The 22,058-nt window shown below is 42.3% G+C and overlaps 1 protein-coding gene across 3 annotated transcripts in view; it reads right to left on the minus strand.

The window, feature by feature from the left end:
* LOC132777988 (zinc finger and SCAN domain-containing protein 2-like) overlaps positions 1-22,058 on the minus strand; it is a 34,053-nt gene that overhangs the window by 6,433 nt on the left and 5,562 nt on the right. For 2 of the 3 annotated variants that reach the window (XM_060780575.2, XM_060780573.2), the window contains exons 2-4: positions 17,945-19,358; positions 4,156-4,282; positions 853-912 (exon numbers count right to left, since the gene is read on the minus strand). In XM_060780575.2, the coding sequence (XP_060636558.2) occupies positions 853-912; positions 4,156-4,282; positions 17,945-19,186 (1,429 nt within the window). In that variant the 5' untranslated portion in view covers positions 19,187-19,358. The remainder of the gene's footprint in view (positions 1-852; positions 913-4,155; positions 4,283-17,944; positions 19,359-22,058) is intronic. The other variant, XM_060780574.2, reaches the window with a different exon arrangement.

Here is a 22,058-nt window from a genome sequence, read left to right on the forward strand (position 1 = left end):
ATCATTAAATTACAGAATACGAATATCATTAAATTTAATATCATTATATTAAAAAGCACAGATGAAATTGTGCTCATGAGAAGTAAAGTAGATGGAAATGGTATGAGTGCTTGTACATAAATATGTGTATAGGTGGGTGGGTAATACTGTGTTTTATCAATTATTGTAATCTACTTCAAATATCAAAGGTTTAAAATGTAATATGCAAGCCTAATATCTATATACACACTTGCAATAAAAAAGGTGGAATCCTTAAGATTAGGCTGTGGAAAGATTTCTCCAAACTTTTGGCCCAGGATGGAACATTCAATATGCCTCCAAATATTTTCATGCCTGAGGCAGGAAACTTTTATTTTATCATTTCGGAAGCGATTTGTGATTTGTTCTCAAGTTGCTTCTAGCATGATAAAAAAAAGTTTCCTGCAAGTTGCTTCTGGTGTGAGCAAGTTGGCCGTCTACAGAGATGTCGCCCAGGAGATGCCTGGATGTGTTACCATCCTGCTGGGAGACTTCTCTCATGTCCCCACAAACTAGAGCTGACAGACGGGAGCTCACCCCATCTCACGGATTCAAACAAGTCGGAACAAGGCTTCATTGCACCCACCGCGGCTCCTGCAGGAAACTCAAGTGGAGCCTTCTAGTGAAGCTTAATTAGCGAAATAACTAAATGCCTGCTGATTTTTAATAACCCCAAATATAATATAATGTGAGCTGCTTCCCCTTGTTTATAGGATGGATGGGAAAAATTACTTTTGGAATAAAACTCCACAGGAGTCCAAAAAACAAAACAAAAAACCCCCCAACTTTTCCAAGCTGTGTTTCCTGCTACCATGCACAGATTATTGTACATACCTGAGCCTCCTTCTCCTTCCTCCGCTGAAGAATCCCATGTTGCTTCTGTGTCAGAAGAACCTATATAAAAGGAGAAATTAGCCAATGTGGTAGCTAAGTTAAGACATCTCTTGCAACACACAAAGGTAATCTTTTTCCCTCCCCAAATATTTATACAACATAATATGTTCTCCTGGGGAGCACAAGCTCCAACTCCAAAATAACAATGGGTAGCAGTGCTTCACTAATCAGAACCAACCCAAAAATCAGTGCCAGAGATGAAAACACACCCTCGATCTGTAAGTCAAGGTGCATTGTTGTATTCTCATACCAGTCGAGCCGAAAGCTCTATATACACTTTCTATATCTGCAGTAAAAACTGCTGCCCTTTCATATCTGTCTCCCTTGCAATAATACAATATAATAATAATGAATTATTATTATTGTATATTTTATATTACATGAAATATTACTAATAATATTACAATATAATGGTATAGTAAAATATAGTAATATGTAATACTGATATTGTACTATGCTAATAATATAATATATTGTATCTATATATATCTTGTAAGCCGCTCTGAGTCCCATTTGGGGTGAGAAGGGCGGCATATAAATGTCGTTAATAAATAAATAAATTGGGTTGTCGTTTTTTTCGGGCTATATGGCCATGTTCTAGAGGCATTCGCTCCTGACGTTTCACCTGCATCTATGGCAAGCATCCTCAGAGGTAGTGAGGTCTGTTGGAACTAGGAAAAAAGGGTTTATATATCTGTGGAATGACCAGGATGGGACAAAGGACTCTTGTCTGTTGGAGCTAGATGTGAATGTTTCAACTGATACATCTGTATTAGCATTTGATGGCTTGGCAGTGCCCGGGTCAATCTTTTGTTGAGCGGTGATTAGATATCCTTGTTTGTTTCCTTTCTGTTGTTTTGCTGTTGTAATTTTAGAGTTTTTTAAATACTGGTAGCCAGATTTTGTTCATTTTCATAGTTTCCTCCTTTCTGTTGAAATTGTCCACATGCTTGTGGATTTCAATGGCTTCTCTGTGTAGTCTGTAGTCAATAAATAAATTGACTGGCTGAGGCAGCCGTCTCCTGCCCATTGAGGCCCCTTCCACACAACTGAATAACATCCCACATTTTCTGCTTTGAACTGGAATATGTGGTAGTGAGGACTCAGATAACCAAGTTCAAAGCAGATATTGTGGGATTTTCTGCCTTGATAATTTGGGTTATATGGCTGTGAAGGGCCCTGAGTGGTTTTGCTACGAATACTGTAATGCTTCTGACGTTACTTGAGATATAGACAACACTTAGTTCACTTTGGCCAGATTTTAAACTCCATTCCCACTGATCCACCTTCTCACACCATTCCTTCTGCTGTCTCTTGGCTGTCTGGGAAAGAGGCTTAGAATCTGGCAGCAGACAAAACAAACCAAGGAGGTGGATCGGTAGGAAAGGAGTTTAAAATTTGGCAGAAGAAAGAGTAAGTTGAAGAGGCAGAAAGAGGGTTTAAACTTTGGCTGAGTCTTCATGGTGGAAAGCGGAACGAGGGGTTGGAAAATTGGTAGGATTGGCCTCCAGATGCCTTGAATTGGCTTATTGCAGCCCAATTCGTTTTGTCAAGGATCATATGATTCATGGCAGTGTGTGCTTCTAAGATGCCACTTGTATTCTGTATTACAGATGTCATGTCTTTTTAATTACAAAAATGTGATTCAACCACTGTGAGGGTTAAATGGATGCAATGACTTAGCCAAAACTGTAGTTCAGGTGTGCTTGTTGCTAAGTAACACCTCAGTCTGTGAGAGAAGCTTCTTTGTGTGAAAGAACGCCTCAGTGGGAGAACAGATCTCAGTGATAGTAGGCCTCACTGTGGGTAAAAGGTGTCAGAGTGTGAGGTAGGCCTCATGTGTGAAGCTCCAGTGTGAAGGTTGAACTGTAGTTCAGGTGTGCTTGTTGCTAAATAACACCTCAGTCTGAGAGAAGCCTCTCTGTGTGAGAGGGCTTCAATGGGAGAATAGACCTCAGTGATAATAGACCTCACTGTGAAAGAAAGACCTCAGAGCGTGAAGTAAGCCTCATTATGAGAAGGCCTCATGTGTGAAGCTCCAGTGTGAAGGTTGAACTATAATTCAGGTGTGCTTGTTGCTAAGTAACACTTCAGTCTGTGAGAGAAGCCTCTCTGTGTAAGAGAACGCTTTCAGTGGGAAAGTAGGTCTCAGTGGTAGTAGGCCTTCCTGTGGGAAGGTAGGCCTCATTATGAGAAGACCTCGTGCGTGAAGCTCCAGTGTGAAGGTTGAACTGTAGTTCAGGTGTGCTTGTTGCTAAGTAACACCTCAGTCTGTGAGAGAAGCCCCTCTGTGTGAGAGAACGCCTCAGTGGGAGAATAGATCTCAGTGAGAGAATAGATCTCAGTGATAATAGGCCTCACTGTGGGAGAAAGACCTCAGAGTGTGAGGCAGGCCTCATTATGAGAAGGCCTCGTGTGTGAAGCTCCAGTGTGAAGGTTGAACTGTAGTTCAGGTGTGCTTGTTGCTAAATAACACCTCAATCTGAGAGAAGCCTCTCTGTGTGAGAGAACGCTTCAGTGGGAGAATAGATCTCAGTGGTAGTAGGCCTCACTATGGGAGAAAGGCCTCAGAGTGTGAGGTAGGCCTCATTATGAGAAGGCCTCATGTGTGAAGCTGCAGTGGAGAAGGTTGAACTGTAGTTCAGGTGTGCTTGTTGCTAAGTAACACTTCAGTCTGAGAGAAGCCTCTCTGTGAGAGAACACCTCAGTGGGAGAACAGATCTCAGTGATAGTAGGCCTCACTGTGGGAGAAAGACCTCAGAGTGTGAGGTAGGCCTCATTATGAGAAGGCCTCATGTGTGAAGCTCCAGTGTGAAGGTTGAACTGTAGTTCAGATGTGCTTGTTGCTAAGTAATACCTCAGTCTGAGAGAAGCCTCTCTGTGTGAGAGAACGCCTCAGTGGGAGAACAGATCTGTGATAATAGGCTTCACTATGGGAGAAAGGCCTCAGAGTGTGAGATAGACCTCGTTATGAGAAGGCCTCGTGTGTGACGCTCCAGGGTGAAGGTTGAATTTTATTTGTGTCATGGAAGCCTTGTTCTTGTAAATATTGCAACCATATTATTTTTTTCATAAAGAAAAGCCTCATGCGGCTGCTGATAAGTTACTCTACTGTACATTTATGAGGAGGGTCTTTTGTTAATAATCCCACTCGCCCAACAACGTATACAATAGAAAATAAGGAATTAAGTCCTCAAGGTGCTGAAGAAGAAGCAGCCCAAATAAGGGATGAAAAATACTTACCTAGCAAACAAATATCCACGTCACCCCTCTGTTCTGCTTCAGTGTACATTTCTCCCTGCTCAGCATCTGATAGGACCTGGTCGTCATCAGGAAAGTTCACAACCACTTCTTCAAATAGATCTGAATCCTAAAATAGGAAGCCAAGAAACGCATGAATCAAGGAAACCAATTCATTATTGGCTAAAGTTTAACCAGAGTTTGCAAAAGTCTGGACTACTTATTTATTTATTGTATTAATATTATTTATTTATGCCACGTTCCTTCTAGTGTGGAGCCCAGAGAAGCTTGCCAACAATAAAGTACAACTCCAAGAATTCTGCAGGGATTTCAAAAACAAAAAAACACACAACTTATCCCAAACTCTATGTTTAATTGACTAAATTTACAGTGAGGATAATAAGATCTGGTCCTAGATTTACTAACATGCATACAGAAGCAGGAACCGCCAATGGTGCAGCGGGTTAAACTGCTGAGTTGCTGAATTTGCTGGCCAAAAGGTCACCAGTTCAAATCCAGGGAGCAGGGTGAGCTCCTGCTGTTAGGATCAACTTCTGCCAACCTAACATTTTGAAAACATGCAAATGTGAGTAGATTAATAGGTACTGCTTCGGCGGGAAGGTAACAGTGTTCCATTCAGTCATGCAGACCACATGACCTCGGAGGCATCTACGGACAATGCCCGCTCTTCAACTTAGAAATGGAGATGAGCCCCACCCCCCAGAGTCGGATATGACTAGATTTAATATCAAGGGGGAAATCTTTACCTCTTTATACATAGGCAATACACAACTACATCAAAGGGATTTCTAGAAGTGACAACCAACTTATTTGTCATTATTCTCTAGCTTCTTAAACCGTCGGTCTGGGATCCCACACAGGTACAAAGAAATGGAGTCTCATATTATTAAATGGTGACAATTCAAAGGCCTTGAATGGATCATTGATGATACTGCCTCTACCTTCAGATATTTTTTGTGTGCTGGAGTCCAAAACCAGTAACTTTTCAAACCTGAGCAAAGAGGATCTGAGGTTTTATACTACAGCAAATCTACAATAGATGTGAGATGCATGCGAGAAGATACACAATCTATATAAATAAAAATGTAATGTTCATTTGTGGGATTAACATAACTCAAGAACCATTGCACGAATTGACACGAAATTTGGACACAATACACTTATCAGGCCAACGTGTGACCATCACTCATAAAAACATTGAAAAACACAGTGGAAGGGACTTAAAATTCCAAAAAAGGCCAAAAGACACTAAAGCGCATGCGCAAAATGACTCCCCCCAGCAAACAAAACACACATACTCTCTTCTGGACTACAGCTCCCAGCACCCCCTAGACCAAGCCCTTTAGGAGAGGAGGATGATCCAAATGCACTGCTTCCAAGCTGCAAGCTTTCTTCTCTTTGGATTTCGTTGAGAGCATCTCAATCCCTGCATATTTCCAATTTCCTATTCCTGGACTGCAACTCCCAGCAATCCTCCAGATAGGTAAGATAGATAGGTAGATTGATCAGGAGGACTGCTGGGAGTTGAAGTCCAACAATAGGTAGAGAAGGAAGAAAGGGGAGAAAGAGGAAGGGAAAGAAAATGGAGGGGAGGAAAGAGGAAGAGAGGGAAGGAAGGGGAGAAGGAAAGAAAAAAAGGGAAGTAAGAAAGGAAGGAGAGAAAGAAAAGAGAGAAAGTGGGAGGGAAGTTTGGACACAGCAACGCGTGGTAGGTACAACTAGAATATGTGTGTGTGTGTGTGTGTGTATAGAACCAGACATCCCCTGCCACGCATTGCTGTGGCCCAGTCTGTGTATATGTGTTTTGTGTGTCTATATATGTGTGTATGTATATATTTGTATATATGTGATTTTGTGCATGCATTGTAATGCATTTTAAAATTTTGGCTTTTTAAGTCCCTTCCATTGTGTTTTTTAGTGTTTTTATGTGTGATGGTCACTTGTTGACCTGATAGGTGTATTGCGTCCAAATCTGGTGTCAATTCACCCAGTGGTTTTTGAATTATGTTAATCCCACAAACTAACATTACATTTTTATTTATATAGACTAGCTGTCCCTTGCCACACATTGCTGTGGCCCAGTCTGTGTATATGTGTTTTGTGTTTATATATATTTGTGTATATAATAAAATAATAATAAAACTCCCGTGTGTTTGTGTAAATATGTGGTTTTTTGCATGCGTTGTAATGTATTTTTCATTTTTTTTGGCTTTTCAAGTCTCTTCTGATGTGTTTTTCAGTGTTTTTATGAGTGACTAGCTGTGCCCTGCCACGCGTTGCTGTGGCCTATAGTGAAACTTATCAAAGTTGAGGTAGATATCTGGACTATTATGAAAGAGAGGTACCTGCCTATTCCTTCCCCCTTTCTCTCCTTTCTTCCTTCTCTACCTCTTTCTTTCTTTCCTTCTTTCACTACTTGGTTTCATCCTTCTCTCTTTCCTTCATTCCATCCCCCTTTCTTCCTTTGCCTTTCTTCCCTCCCTGTTTGCTTCCTTCTTTCGCTTTTTATTTCCTTTTATTTCACCACCATCATAACAATAACAATAATGCAATGCATTGCCTCCGGGACCTGACACCTCTCCCATTCCCCCTAAAAGGGTCTCATAGGAATAATAGCATCATAATAATCATAGAAATAACAACCTTTACCCGCCACGCATTGCTGTGACCAACCTTCCCTCTTTCTCTCCTTCTTTCCCTCCTTCCTTCCTTCCCTCCCATCTTTCCTTCTCCTCTTCCTTCTCTATCTCCTTCCTTCCCCCTTTTTCTTTCTCTTCTGGCCTCTTTCCTTCCTTCTCTCTTTCCTTCTTTCCTTCCCTCCCTCTTTCTCTACATCTTCCCCCTTCCTTCCCTCCCTCTTTCCTTCCTTCATTCCCTTTTTTCTTTCCTTCTCTCCTTCCTTCCTTCCCCCTTTTTCTTTCTCTTCTGGTCTCTTCTCTTCCTTCTCTCTTTCCTTCTTTCCTTCCCTCCCTCTTTCTCTACATCTTCCCCCTTCCTTCACTCCCTCTTTCCTTCTTTCATTCCCTTTTTTCTTTCCTTCTCTCCTTCCTTCCTTCCCCCTTTTTCTTTCCCTCCCTCTGTCTCTCATTTCTTCCTTCTCTACCTCTTTCCTTCCTTCCCCCTTTTTCTTTCTCTTCTGCTGTCTCTCTTTTCTTTCCTTCCATCTTTCCTTTTCTTTCCTTTTCTTCTTCCTTCTTTCTCTAACTTTCCTTCCTTCCCCCTTTTCTTTATCTCCCTTTCTCTTTCTTCCTTCTTTCCTTCCTTCCTGTCTTTCCTGGATTTTGACAGGGCGGGAAGGGGTGCGGTGGGGTTTGGAGGTGGCGTGAAGTAAAAGGAGGTAAGATTGGGGCAGGCGAGTGATGGAGCGTGAGGTTGTGTGTGTGTGTGCGGCAGCGGGGGGAGTGATGGAGCGTGGGGTTGCGTGTGTGTGTGCGGCAGCGGGGGGGAGTGGGGTTGCGCATGTGTGTGTGGCGGTGGGGGAGTGATGGAGCGTGGGGTTGCGTGTGTGTGTGTGCGGCGGGGGGAGTGATGGAGCGTGGGGTTGTGTGTGTGCGCGCGGCGGGGGGGTGTGTGTGCGGGAAGCGGCGCGGCGGGGCTTGGAGTGGGCATGGCTTCCGCAGAGGGAACTGTGTGCGCACGCCAGGGAACTTGCGGCTGGGCACCAATGCGCATGCTCAGTTGTTTTGCCGTTTTGTGAGTGTGTTGTTGTGTTGTTTTTCATTTTGAGTAGATATGTTTGTACCTTATGGGTTGTGTTATGGGCATGGGAATTTTGGTTAAGTTTCGTTGGGGGGTTTGTGAGTTTTGTTGATTTGCCGTTTTGTGAGTGTGTTATTGTGTTGTTTTTCATTTTGAGTAGATATGTTTGTACCTTGTGGGTTGTGTTATGGGCATGGCAATTTTGGTTAAGTTTCGTTGGGGTTTTTTGAGTTTTGTTGTTTTGCCGTTTTGTGAGTGTGTTGTTGTGTTGTTTTTCATTTTGAGTAGATATGTTTGTACCTTGTGGGTTGTGTTATGGGCATGGCAATTTTGGTTAAGTTTCGTTGGGGTTTTTTGAGTTTTGTTGTTTTGCCGTTTTGTGAGTGTGTTGTTGTGTTGTTTTTCATTTTGAGTAGATATGTTTGTACCTTGTGGGTTGTGTTATGGGCATGGCAATTTTGGTACAGTTTCGTTGGGGGGTTTTTGAGTTTTGTTTCCTCGTTGGATGCCCCTAACAAATTTATATATATAGATGGTCACTTGTTGGCCTGATAAGTGTACTGTGTCCAAATTTGGTGTCAATCCGTTTTTGAGTTATATTAATCCCACAAACGAACATTACACACTTTGCTGTGGCCCAACCTTCCCCTTTTCTCTCCTTCTTTCCCTCCTTCCTTCATCTCCTTCCTTCCTTCCCGTCTTTCCTTCTCTTCTTCCTTCCTTCTCTATCTCTTTCCTTTCTTCTCCCTTTTTCTTTCATTTCTGCTGTCTCTTTTCTTCCTTCTCTCTTTCCTTCTTTCCTTCCCTCCCTCTTTCTCTACATCGTCCCCCCTTCCTTCTCTCCCTCTTTCCTTCCTTGTTTCCTTTTTTCTTTCCTTCTCTCCTTCCTTCTAACTTTCCTTCCTTCCCCTCTTTTCTTTCCACCCCCCTTTCTCTCCTTTCTTCCTTCTCTGCCTCTTTCCTTCCTTCCTTCTGTTTCCTTCTTTCTTTCGCTCCCTCCCTCTTTCTTTCTTTTCTCCCCTTCCTTCCCTTTTTTCTGTACTGTCATTTAATTTTTCGTCATTTAGCTTTGTGGGGCTTTTTAAGTCCCTTCTGCTGTGTTTTTCAGTGTTTTATGAGTGAAGGACATACATTGGGTTGTTAGGTGTCGTGTCCAAATTTGGTGTTAATTCGCCCAGTGGTTTTTGAGTTCTGTTAATCCCACAAACAAACATTACATTTTTATTTATATAGATTAGTAAAAAAAAAAAAAAAAAAAGAACAACCAAAAGAAAAAGGAGAAGAACGCTTGGAAATTTGCTAGAGCTAATATTATAGCTAGATTCTGCATTCAAGTCTGTATTCTTTGTGTCACGGCCAAGCAGAATCCACAACTCTGCTCGACAGTCGGGGAAATGGAAGCAGACCTGTAACGCTGGCTCCCTCCCATCCACTTCTCCATCTGCTGCTAGAAGCCTCCAATAAATTCACGCCACTTATGGCCTTCTGACAAACCCTACAAATGACACACCGTTTTCTGACTGCAAGATGTAGGTTACGCATTTTGTTTTCTTAGCAAGGGTTGCTGTCTTGATATATGCATTTTTTTCAAAAGCTGGGTCTCTAACATAGGATTGCTTTATATGCCTCGAGCAGACAAGAGTGGACATTTTGTCTGTCTCGTAGGCTTGTGGAAAACGCGAGGCAGCCAGCTGGTAAGAGAGAGGAGCAAACCCTTTGTTTCCTAGGTTGCAGGACTCCCATTCCCAAAAGGCACTGCGCTGGTTTCTGTGAATTTGAAGCACACAACAGGTGCAAAGGTCCTTCCAGGGTTTGCAGGCAACCATAATCATCTTTTGGAAGAGGATGGACAGGGAAGAATGGGAATGCAATAAGAGAAAGGGATCTGCAAGATACAGGAAAGCTGTTGCCAATATACAGTAAAAGACTGTGGTTGTGGTACTTGCCTTGACTCCACAGAAACAGTATCAGAGTCTAAGCACCTTAGGCAAAAATGAAGCGAAATATTGTCAGTACCCTCGGATTCAACCATCCGCAGCTTGAAAACATTTTTTTAAAATCCCAAATCAAACCTGGATTTTGCCATTCCATACAGGCCGTGACATTTGATATAAGGGACACCATTTTATTACACAATTGTATACAATGGGATTTGAGCACCCACAGATTTTGTTATCCATGGGGGGGGGGGGGGGGGGGATTCTGGAACCAAATATCAGCAGATATTGCATGTACAAGTATGGTGGGGAAGAATCACAAAGGGATTTCAATACTTAATCACTTCTTTTTTTAAAAAATGCAATAATATAGCATTATATAGGTAAAGGTAAAGGTTTCCCCTTTAAGTCTAATCGTGTCCAACTCTGGGGGTTGGTGCTCATCTAAACCAAAGAGCTGGCGCTGTCCATAGACACCTCTAAGATCATGTGGCTGGCATGACTACATGAAACGCCATTACTTTCCCACCAGAGCATTACCTACTGATCTACTCCCATTTGCATGTTTTCCAACTGCTAGGTTGGCGGAAGTTGGTGCTAACAGTGGGAGCTAACCCCGCTCCTCATATTCAAACCACCTACCTTTCAGTCAGCAAGTTTGGCAGCTCAGTGGTTTAACCTACTGCGCCACCGGGGCTCCTTAGCATCATAAACATGACACAAATTTACACGACATGTGAAAAATAAATTTCTATAAAAGATGTTCAGTGCCATAGAATCATGTGATGTTACTTGGGAACCACTCTGAGTCCCCTCAGGGAGATGGAACGGTATATAAATAAAGTTTTATTATTATTACTATTATTACTATTATCATTATTATTATTATATATGGGCCCTTTGTGACTTTTGGCCCACTCTATAAACCAATAAAGCCAGTTATCCCTAGCATGAAGCAGTGTAAGACAGTCATTTCAAGACACCACAATATTTCACAGATTTACTGGATTTGATACTATTCAATCATTAATTCATTCAACTGATTTCAATCTACCTACTAACTAGTACTCACTGTCCAAGCTGTCTCTAACATAAGCAAAGTAAGGATATCAAAACAAGAGACAATTGGCAGCAGAGACTAAAGCATTTCAGCACATAGGAACAAAGGAAAGCCCACCAAGTGCTGCCCCATTTTCATAGCCTGGGGCGGCAAGGTTGGGGTGAGGAGGAGGAGGGATGCTTGGTGGATTTCCTGCCTCAAGTGGCAAAATAATTGCGTGGGAACCTGAGAAAAGGCCTTTCCTGGTTGTGGCATGCCTTTTCCTTGGAGACCTGATTGAGGTCGACACTGCGGTCAACAATGAGGCTTAATAGACCTCTATAAATATATATAGTTTTACATTTTTCAACAGTTTGTTATGTTTTCACAATGTTGAAATTATTTTATTGGCTTAAATTGTTTACATTGATTTGAGCGAAATAAAATAACTTTTGATGTAGGATATATATGAGTTTGTGCTCCGAATATATGTCTGTCTGTGTATGTGTATATATATATATGTCTCTCTGTGTGTATATATATACACACACACAGACACACGGGACTAAATACCAGAAAGGAACCAGATCCTGTCTGATCTTGGAAGCCATGCTGGGTCATCCTTACTTATTTATATTGTCTCTTGTATTTTATTTTTGTATTTATATTTATATTTTATTACTGTTGTATGTTGTTTATTTGCATTGTTGTAATGTTGGGCTTGGTCTCATGTAAGCCACCCCGAGTCCCTTTGGGGAGATGGTGGCAGGGTATAAAGTTGTATTATCATCATCATCATCATCATCCCCGGTTAATGCTTGGCTGGGAATCCACCAATGAACACCAAGTGCTGTAACCTGTATGTCAGAGGATGGAACTAGCAAAAATACTTCTGAGGATTCCTTATGATATATGTAGGGTTGCAATAAGTCAATATGCAACTTGAAGGCATGCACACATACTATTAGAAATGGTGTAGTATAGTGGTTAGAATATTAATCTATGATATTCAATGTGAATAGCCTTTCAGCTTCAAACCTGGGTGCTTTCTGCCTGGAGGCATCCTTTGTTGGGAGGTGTCAACTGGCTCTGATTGTTTCTTGTCTGGATTTCCTGTTTTTAAATGTTTTTAAAGAAATAATGAGAGCCAGCTAACACCTCCCAACAAAGGATGCCTCCAGGAAGGAGGCAGTCAGACTTTGAAGCTGCAAGGCCATTCAATGCTAATCAAAGTGGCCAATTGAAACATTCAAACTTGCCTCCAACAGGCAAGAGTTCTGTCTGGACATCATTCCACAGGTATATAAATCTCACTTGCCTAGTTTCCAACAGACCTCACAACTTCTGAGGATGCCTGCCATAGATGTGGGTGAAATGTCAGGAGAGAATGCTTCTGGAACATGACCATACAGCCTGGAAAACTCACAGCAACCCAATCTATGATATGTTTTAATTATGCTGTAACCTGCATCAAGCCATGAGAGGAGCATAAGAAATGAAGTTATTGTAATTATTGATTATGACTTCATAGACCGGTATTTGAATCCCTGCTCAGCTCTGGAAATCCACTGGATGATCTTAGCCAAATCACATTTTCTCAGCCTCAGAAGAAGTAAAAACAAACTCCTTCCTGAATAAACCTTGCCAAGAAAAGCCCTGACAGGTTTGCCTTAGAGGCAACATAATTCGGAAGGACATAACAAATATTATTAATCAATTAAGTCATTTGGTTTTGTCAAGCTTTATATACTTGGCACCTTGATCTAGATAAATGAAGCCACTCTGCCTCACACAACAAAATGTCTTGGGTCACCCTTGTAAATCATTGACTTTTAAAGAACGATCCCAAACTTGTGGCACAACCGGTGGCAGCATGCCGGAGTCATGAGATAGTGCGGGAGGGCAACAGAGGCGAAATTGCAAGCGGAGTTCAAAAGAGCAAAACAAAAAATGTCCAACCCTGCCCAAGGCCACACACACAGCCCACTGACCTAGATTCTTGACTCCTGGAATCCCAGTTATTTCTAATTACTCAGATTTAAGGAAGATACACAGCTGTCCCTGAAAACTTCATTTCGCTTCACTGGAGGTTGCTTTCCAAGGAAGGAGAGACTTGGAACATGGCAACACCGGGTCCACCATTTCGTATTACTACACCAGGGTTTAGAAAAGTCCCGCTCCCCTAGAATCCTCTATTCAAGGTAGCCATCTTCCATAATGTCATTCACACACACGATTGTGTCACCGATAGGTGAAGGTAAAGGTTTTTCCCTGACATTAAGTCCAGTCATGTCCGACTCTGGGAGTTGGTGCTCATCTCCATTTTTAAGCTGAAGAGCAGGTGTTGTCCACAGACATCTCCAAGGTCATGTGGCCAGCATGGCTGCATGGAGCACCATTACCTTCTCGCCAAAGTGGAACCTATTGATCTAATCACATTTGCATTTTTTCAAACTGCTAGGCTGGCAGAACCTGGGGCTAACAGCAGGCGCTCACCCCGCTCCCCAGATTCAAACCTACAACCTTTCGATCAGCAAGTTCAGCAGCTCAGCGGTTTAACCCGCCATGCCACCAGAAGCTCTGTTTAGCCGGTACTGCACCACCTGACATCCGCCAGGGAGTAGCAACCAATAATGAAAGGACCAAGGCAGTCACATCTCCGACCCATCCTCTGTTTGGGTATCAGCCAGTACGACAATGACTTAAATCTAAGATCCAGAGAGACACTCGCTGGAACACCTCAGCAAGCGAGAGTCCAAAAATGGCAGGCTCAAACCCAAAACCTCAATCAATGGCTGATACCAAATGAGAGACTCCCCCCTGGACACACAGAAAACTGGGCAACTTGGAATGCGCTGAACAGACTGCGCTCTGGCACCACGAGATGCAGAGTCAATCTTAAGAAATGGGGCTACAAAGTGCGAGTGTGGAGAAGAGCAAACCACTGACCACCTGCTGCAATGCAACCTGAGCCCTGCCACGTGCACAATGGAGGACCTTCTTGTGGCAATACCAGAGGCACTCCAAGTGGCCAGCTCCTGGTCAAAGGGCATTTAACAGAATACAACGTCTGCAAATTTTGTGTTTTGTTTGTTTGTTTGTCTTGATTTTCCCTCTCCTTGACAGATATTGAGGAAAAACACACTATCTTAGCGTAGTAACAAACAATGAGGATTTTTCTTTCACAAAGGACGAAAAATGCACCACAACATTTAAAAACTGCATGTGTGTACGAAATTTACACAGTGCATTTACTAAGAACTGTGTGCCTTTCTGAAGAACAATTGCACAGTTGTAAGTTTGCCTCTGGCCAGGACTGTTTCATTTTGCATAATTTTGGGGAGAAAGAATACAAGATACAGGAATGGATTTTTTGTGTGTGTGTCAGGAGTGACTTGAGAAACTGCAAGTCGCTTCTAGTGTGAGAAAATTGGCCATCTGCGAGGACGTTGCCCAGGGGATGCCCGGATGTTTTGATGGAATGGATTGATTAGATACTAGAAATTAATAAATTTAGGTATATTCCGTACTGGAGATAGGGGGCTGGTTTTGCAGTTGTGCTTCACAGAAGAGACAAGGCATGCCTCAAAAATAATTATCAATATGTCAAAATAGGATCTAATATGTATCTTTGGTAATGATGTTAATTTTTAATTTATATTTTAATCTAATGTAAACACTGCACTGATGTGGATGGATGATTGCATAGTGGGATTCTATACTGGTTGTTAACCATAAATAAATATTTGATTTAATTTTGATTGAGATTCTATAATAGTCGCTGACCCTAAATAAAGATACGATCTGATTTTGATACATCATATACATCATTAATCTCTTTCACCCTCTAGTCTTAAGGAATCCCAAAACAAAGGACTCTGAATGTGGAAATAATAATAATAATAATAATAATAATAATAATAATAATAATGTGGAAAGGAGTGTAAGAGTTGGACATCACCTATTTACTTCTTACTTCTATTTCCCCCATTCCTTCTAATCTCTACTCATTTGCTTCATCCCTTCTAATTTGCTTCATTCTTGCTAAGGCTGGTTCTCTTCTGTCATCCCTTTGCTGCCACTTTTTCTTGGCTGCTTTCTTTCTTTGTTTGTTTTTTGGGGGGATTCTTTTGTGAGTGTAACTAACTCCCTGAACTCTGTGTTGTGAATCTGTGCTGCCCTTTGTTTTTCATTATTTAATCAATGTTTAATTAAATAATCTTTAACAATAATAATCACCATTGCAACAAGTTTTCCCTTTGGCTCCAAATGCACCCATGTCTTTCCAAGTCCTTCCCACGATCATAATATACTGTTAAAAAAATAATTCTGTGAAATCCTTCACAACTTCACAACTGTATTTTTCAATCACTTCCATTGTGTGTTATTATAACTGTATCCATCGAGTTCGGTGGTTCCCAACCTGTGGTCCGTGGAACACCAGTGATCCTCAAGAACTAAAATATTGTCCACAGCTTCACCGTTACTACACTGTTGCAATGAGACCAACTGGTCTCACAAAACCCTCTTATAGTGCCAGACGTCAACAAAATCCATGGATAATTACACAGCCCAAAAAATGAAAACAAAAAAACCCAACATTATTTTTTTCGTGCTGTTTTTAAGCTTGTATAGCCATGTATAAATATGTGAGGGGAAGTCATAGGGAGGAGGGAGTAAGCCTCTTTTCTGCTGCCCTGGAGACTAGGATGTGGAGTAATGGCTTCAGACTACAGGAAAGAAGATTCCCCCTGAACATTAGGAAGAACTTTCTGACTATCAGAGCTGTTCAGCAGTGGAACTCTCTGCCCTGAAATGTGGTGGAAGCTCCTTCTATGGATGCTTTTAAACAGAGACTGGATGGCCATCTGTTGGGGTGCTTTGAACACAATTGTCCTGCTTCTTGGCAGGGGGTTGAACTGGATGGCCCACGAGGTCTCTTCCAACTCTATGATTCTATGTTCCTGGGGTTATTTGGGTGCTGATTCAGAAAACTGCATTGGATGGACCACATTAGCTCTAGATGATCAAATATGGTTTTCTGTGGGCAAACAGATGGCAACTACTGGATGGCATATGTTCTGTATCAGAAACTAGAGCTGATATGGTCTATCCAATGCAAATTTGTGAATCAGCACCCCAAATAACCATAAAGTTGACCAAAAACTGATTTATAACCCTTTTGGTATTAATGTTGGAGAGTGACCCCTGGTGAAAGTGGTTCCTGGTAAAAAAAGGTTGGGAACCACTGATCTAGTAGGTAATCCAAAATTTCACCCTTCGGGGAGAGAGGTATGTTAGAAATGTATTATTATTATTATTATTATTTCATTCAGAAGTTGAAATTCAACATTGTTTTGACACATACAACTAAGAAATGTAACATGTAACACCGACAATAACAACAACAACAAGAGCAACCCCTTTCTGTTCTTTGAATGTTCATGCTTTCAAGCTGCTAGGTTGGCAGAAGCTGGGGCTAACAGCAGGGGCTCACCCTGCTCCCCGGATTTGAACCAGTGACCTTTTGGTCAGCAGGTTCAGCAGCTCAGCAGTTTAACCCACTGTGCCACTGACATCTCCAGAGAAAAACATCCAGAGAAAAATATAAGAGATCTCATTTCAAAAGAAGCCTGAATTAATTTGAAAACAATTCAGAATTGCATAGTGCGCCTATATCTTCTGAATATGCATTAAGATTGCATTAAAAAATAACAGACTTCAACTAGAAATGATGACAAAAGAGTGCTTACTCACAAGTTATTTGAACTATGTTTTGATTAATTAAAACTGAGTCTTTTGGAGAATCAATTTATTTTGTATCATGATTTCAATCTGCTTTGATTTAAACCGAACCACCCCTTTTATAATACAGCCATCCATCTATCCATTCATTCTTTTAGGGGTACTTTATATTCTTGAGTCATTCTATGTCATTTTTATTCAAGTTTTAATATTTAAGTAAGATTAACTGTGCACTGCTTGGGACAGATAGGTGAAAAGTGATATAGAAATGTCATCATTCGTGAAAACAAAACAAAACAAAATGAGATTCATGCAGTTTGTGTCCACCTAATTTTCAGCAGCTATTGTCCAGAGAGTACGATGGATCACCTTTGCTATCACCCCATATCTATGAAGAAGCTGCCTCCATTGGAATTATTCAATTTATAGTTTCACAATGAACTACAGCTGTCTCTTTCTCTAAATCAGCACTTTAAAACATTGGTATGTTGTTTGCAGTGTCTAGATGTTTTGTCGAAGACTTTCATGGTCAGAATCATTGGGTTGCTGTGAGTTTTCCATGCTGTATGGCCATGTTCCAGAAGCATTCTCTTCTAATGTTTCACCTGCATCTATGGCAGGCATATTCAGAGATTGTGAGGTCTCTTGGAAACTAGGAAGATGGGGTTTATATATGTGGAATGTCCAGGGTAGGAGAAAGAACTTGTTTGTTTGAGGTAGATGTAAATGTTTCAATTGACCACCTTGATTAGCATTCAATGGCCTAGCAGTTTCAAGGTCTGGCTTCTTACTGCCAGGGGGAATGCTTTGTTGAGATTCCTACCTCAAACAGACGAGAGTTCTTTCTCCCACCCTGGACATTCCACAGACTTTCTAGTTTCCAACAGACCTCACAACCTCCCCTGACATAGATGCAGGAGAGAATGCTTCTGGAATGCTTCCATACAGCCTGGAAAACTCACAACAACCCAGTGTCTATATGTGTCACTCAAACATTATGAGAAACCTCTGAGTGTATGTTAAATAAACAATAACTCATTCATATATATATGAGAAAGGTTTTCATGAGATAAGTTGAGGTTACATACATTTAGTTATTACAGTTGTTTATGTATGGTACTGTATCACTTCTAAGAAGTTCGTTTAATCTCTGGACTGCTACTAAAACTTAATTACTGTGTTGCAAAATGATACAAGTCTTAAAAGTCTGTCATTGACATACAATGTTTGGAAAGTTCCATTCTAAATGTTTGTCACTAGCATGCAAATCCAAGTGAAGAACTATAACTGTGTACTGAAAATGCATCCTAACTTTCTTAAAGGGGAAAGAGGGACTGAAATCATCTCTCACCTCCTCCTCTGGTCGCTCTGCTTCGTTTTGTTTGGCCAGGAGCTCCTCAGCCAGGGCCACGGCCCGTGCGCACGTGTCAGGACTGCGTTCCCAAACTTGGGTCCGAATCCCAGGAGGCAAGACGGCCAGGAACTGCTCCAGGATTAGTACGTCCAGGATCTGCTCCTTGGTGCGGTTCTTCGGCTTCAACCAGTGATTGCAGAGCTCCCAGAGCTGTCCACAAGCCTTCCGTGGCCCCTCGGCCTCTTTGTAGCAGAACTGCCGGAAACGCCGGCGGGCCGACTCCAGGGAGAAGCCACCCCCTCCTGAGACAGGTGTCCGAGGCTTTCCGATGCTCGCTCGGTCTGCACTGGCTGGGCTGGCATGGGTTTCTTGGTGGCTCTCGTCAGGAAATGTCATTCCCCATGGGGAGGTAGAGTTCCCTGCTTGCTCCAAAGAAGTGGAGAAGACCTCTGATTCTAAGTCTATCGGCACCATCTCCACCACTGGAGGAACCTCTGGCGGCGGTGGTGGTTGTGGTGGTGGTGGTTTTGATGGGGTTGGTTGCACTATTTCAGGAGCTGGACTTGGAGCTGATGCAGGAACTGGATCAGGAGCTGGAGTTGTAGTTGGAGCTGAAGCTGGAACTGGATCTGGAACTGAAACTGGAACTGTAACTGGACCTGGAGCCTCTGGTGCCTGTGATACTGCCTCCCACTGGACCTCCCAGCGCTGAGGTTGTAGTGGCTCCTCAAGTTGCTCGGGTTCAACTGTTGGAGATACCTCCAACCCCAAAAGTTCTTCGACGGTCCCTGTGCATACCACCATCAATGAGTCATCTCCCTCTGATTCTCCCACTACTTCCCGTCGTTTGGGGAGTGATGGAGTTACCACAGATATGTCTTCGTCGTCGTCATCATCATCATCATCCTCATCCTCTCCTCCTTCTTCCTCCTCCTCCTCCTCTTCTTCTTCCTCCTCTTCCTCTTCTGCTCCATCTGGATCCACCTCTACTTCTTCTTCCTCCTCTTCCTCTGCTGCTCCTTCAGCATCAACAACTATTTCATTCCCGTGTGCCCCCTCTTCCTCCTCCTCAATTGTAATTTCTGGATACATCTCCTGCTCAAGCAGGACTTTGAAATGAAGATCTAGTTCTCCAGATCCTTGTTCTGGTTCCGTTTTGTCTTCCAAGATGTAGATGGACTTGTCCCAATTATAGACTGAGGTCTGGCCTGCAAGACCCCAAGTCTCACAGGCAAACATGGTAGGAAATGAGTCTTTAGCCACAGGATTTAACTGCAAGATTAGGCTAAAGTCAGCCAGCAGATCACCACGGATGGAGAGAACTTTGTCAGAGAGTCTGCGGCACAGCCGGGTCCCTCCATACACTGAGCAGATGCCACTACAAATAAGCGTTTACAGCTGCGTTTCCTGTCTGAGGGAGGAAAGAGAAAGGCTGTAACCCAATTAAAGAAACCCAAGCCAATCAATCAATTAGAAGTCCCGTGAATTAACCAAGTAAGCATGCTTTTCAAGACAAAACAATACTTCTGAAAATAAAATAATCATACATTTCTTTTCTTTGTAGGAAATTAACCCAGCGTAAGCACCAGATCCTGTGTGATATTGGAACTCCCCTGGTATGTCAGCTCCACTGGCTGCCAGTCTGCAACTGATCACAATTCAAAGTGCTGGCTTTAACCTATAAAGCCCTAAAGCCCTATGTCATCAGTTGGGGACCCCCCAGCACCAACTGCCGCTCTGGGCCACAGTGAAGAGAGAGGGGGCCAGGGAACAGTTCCATCTTGTCTCCTGCATATGTCATCAGTTGGGGACCCTTCCCCGCCAGCACCAACTTCCAGTCTGGGCCAGAGTGAAGAGAGAGGGGGACAGTTCCATCTTGTCTCCTGCATATGTCATCAGTTGGGGACCCTCCCCCCCCCCCCCAGCACCAACTGCCGCTCTGGGCCAGAGTGAAGAGAGAGGGAGCCAAGGGACAGTTCCATCTTGTCTCCTGCATGTGTCATCAGTCGGGGACCCCCCCCCCCAGTACCTCCTGCCACTCTGGGCCAGAGTGAAGAGAGAGGGGGCCAAGGGACAGTTCCATCTTGTCTCCTACATGTCATCAGTTGGGGTCCCCTCCCCCCAGCACCAACTGCCACTCTGGGCCAGAGTGAAGAGAGAGGAGGACAGTTCCATCTTGTCTCCTGCATATGTCATCAGTTGGGGAACCTTCCCCCCGCCCCAGCACCAGCTGCCAGTCTGGGCCAGAGTGAAGAGGGGGGGCCAGGGGACCGTTCCATCTTGTCTCCCGCATGTCATCAGTTTGAGACCCCTCCCCTCAACACTAACTGCTCATCTGGGCCAGAGTGAAGAGAGAGGGGGCCAGAAGACAGCTCCTCCTAATAATATAATATAATATACATAACCATATAATATTTACAATATTATAATGTAATACAATATAATACTAATAATAATAATATATTATTATATATTTTATGTCACATGTTATGTTACTAATAATATAACAATATAATGGTATAGTACAATATAGTAATATATAATACTGATATTGTACTATACTAATAATATAATCTATTGTACGTACATATGTCTTTTAAGCCTCTCTGAGTTCGCTTTGGGGTGAGAAGGGCAGCATATAAATGTCATAAATAAATAAATAAACAGTTCCAGCCTAGTTTACCTGTCCGAACGTATTGCCCTTTATGAACCATCTCGGAGATTAAGATCATTCGGAGTGACCCTGCTCTCAGTCCCACCTCTTTCGCAGGTGCAATTGGTGGGAACGAGAGACAGGGCCTTCTCAGTGGTGGCCCCTCAGTTGTGGAACTCCCTCCACATCAATATTAGATCAGCCCCTTCCTTCCTGACCTTCAAAAAGAGGGTGAAAACATGGCTTTGGGATCAAGCCTTTGGTGAACAATGCACTGCAATAGATTGATTTGGAATTATTTGTAATGATTACCGGAATGGCCTGGACCATGATTGCGGATAATGAGGTTTATAGTAATATTTGTTATGTTTCACATGTTTTAATGTTTCGAATCTGGTTTTAAATTTTAATTGAAATGTTTATTTAATTGTACATTGGATGTATATTGTTTTTAAGGCATTGAATCATTGCCTATGCTGTAAGCCGCTTTGGGTCGAGAAAGGCGGGATATAAATATAGTAAATTAATAAATCAATAGTAATAAACCCTAAGCAAATACATATCCGAATAGTACTTGGATATTTCAAAGGAAAGAACTGGCAAATCCACCTGAGTATTCTTTACCTAAGAAAACCTCTTGAAATTCACAAAGTTGCCATATATTGACAAGCATCTTGAAGGCACATATAATCTTAGCAAATATGTGGACATATTTTGCTTAGTGAAAGAAGAGGGTAAACTATTTTAAAAATTCAACCTTAAGTCTTTATCAAATTGGAACATTTTTTTCTTATTGGCCAAGATGACAAAAGATAAATCTAATCCATTCAACCACTTAGCATTGTATGTTTGGTCCCAGAAATTATCCAATTTCTGGGACCGAATAATGGTAAAAGAAAAGAAGCTGATTAAAGTACTCTACAGCAAGCTGCTCGAATGGGATACCGAAAAAGAGCTGGTCAAGGAAAACATGATAGCATGGGCAACAGACCTAGGACACACCATCTTACTTCAAGAATGGGAATACATCTGGAAGGAGAAAATCAGATTTGCCAAATCTGCTACAATATCAGAGAACTGGCGCAAGATGTTTTTCCGATGGCATCTGACGCCCCAAAAGATAGCAAAATTCTACAAGGGGGCAAGCAGCAAGTGCTGGAAATGCGGCAAGCAGCTAGGATCCTTTTTCCACACCTGGTGGAAGTGTAAAGAAGTCAAAAGATTCTGGTCCGAGGTCCACAGACTGACCCAGCAAATAATTCAGACAAAATTCGAACAAAAACCTGACTATTATTTGCTCCACCTATTGGATTTTAATATTGACTCCAATAAAGAAAAGATACTATACCATATGGCGGCAGCGGCTCGCATTGTCCTAGCCTGTAAGTGGAAAAACGCAAACCTCCCAACCACAGACGAATGGCTCCTAAAAATTAGTGATCTAATGGAAATGGACGC

The sequence above is a fragment of the Anolis sagrei genome, chromosome 6 (genome assembly GCF_037176765.1).
Source record: "Anolis sagrei isolate rAnoSag1 chromosome 6, rAnoSag1.mat, whole genome shotgun sequence".
Taxonomy (NCBI): domain Eukaryota; kingdom Metazoa; phylum Chordata; class Lepidosauria; order Squamata; family Dactyloidae; genus Anolis; species Anolis sagrei.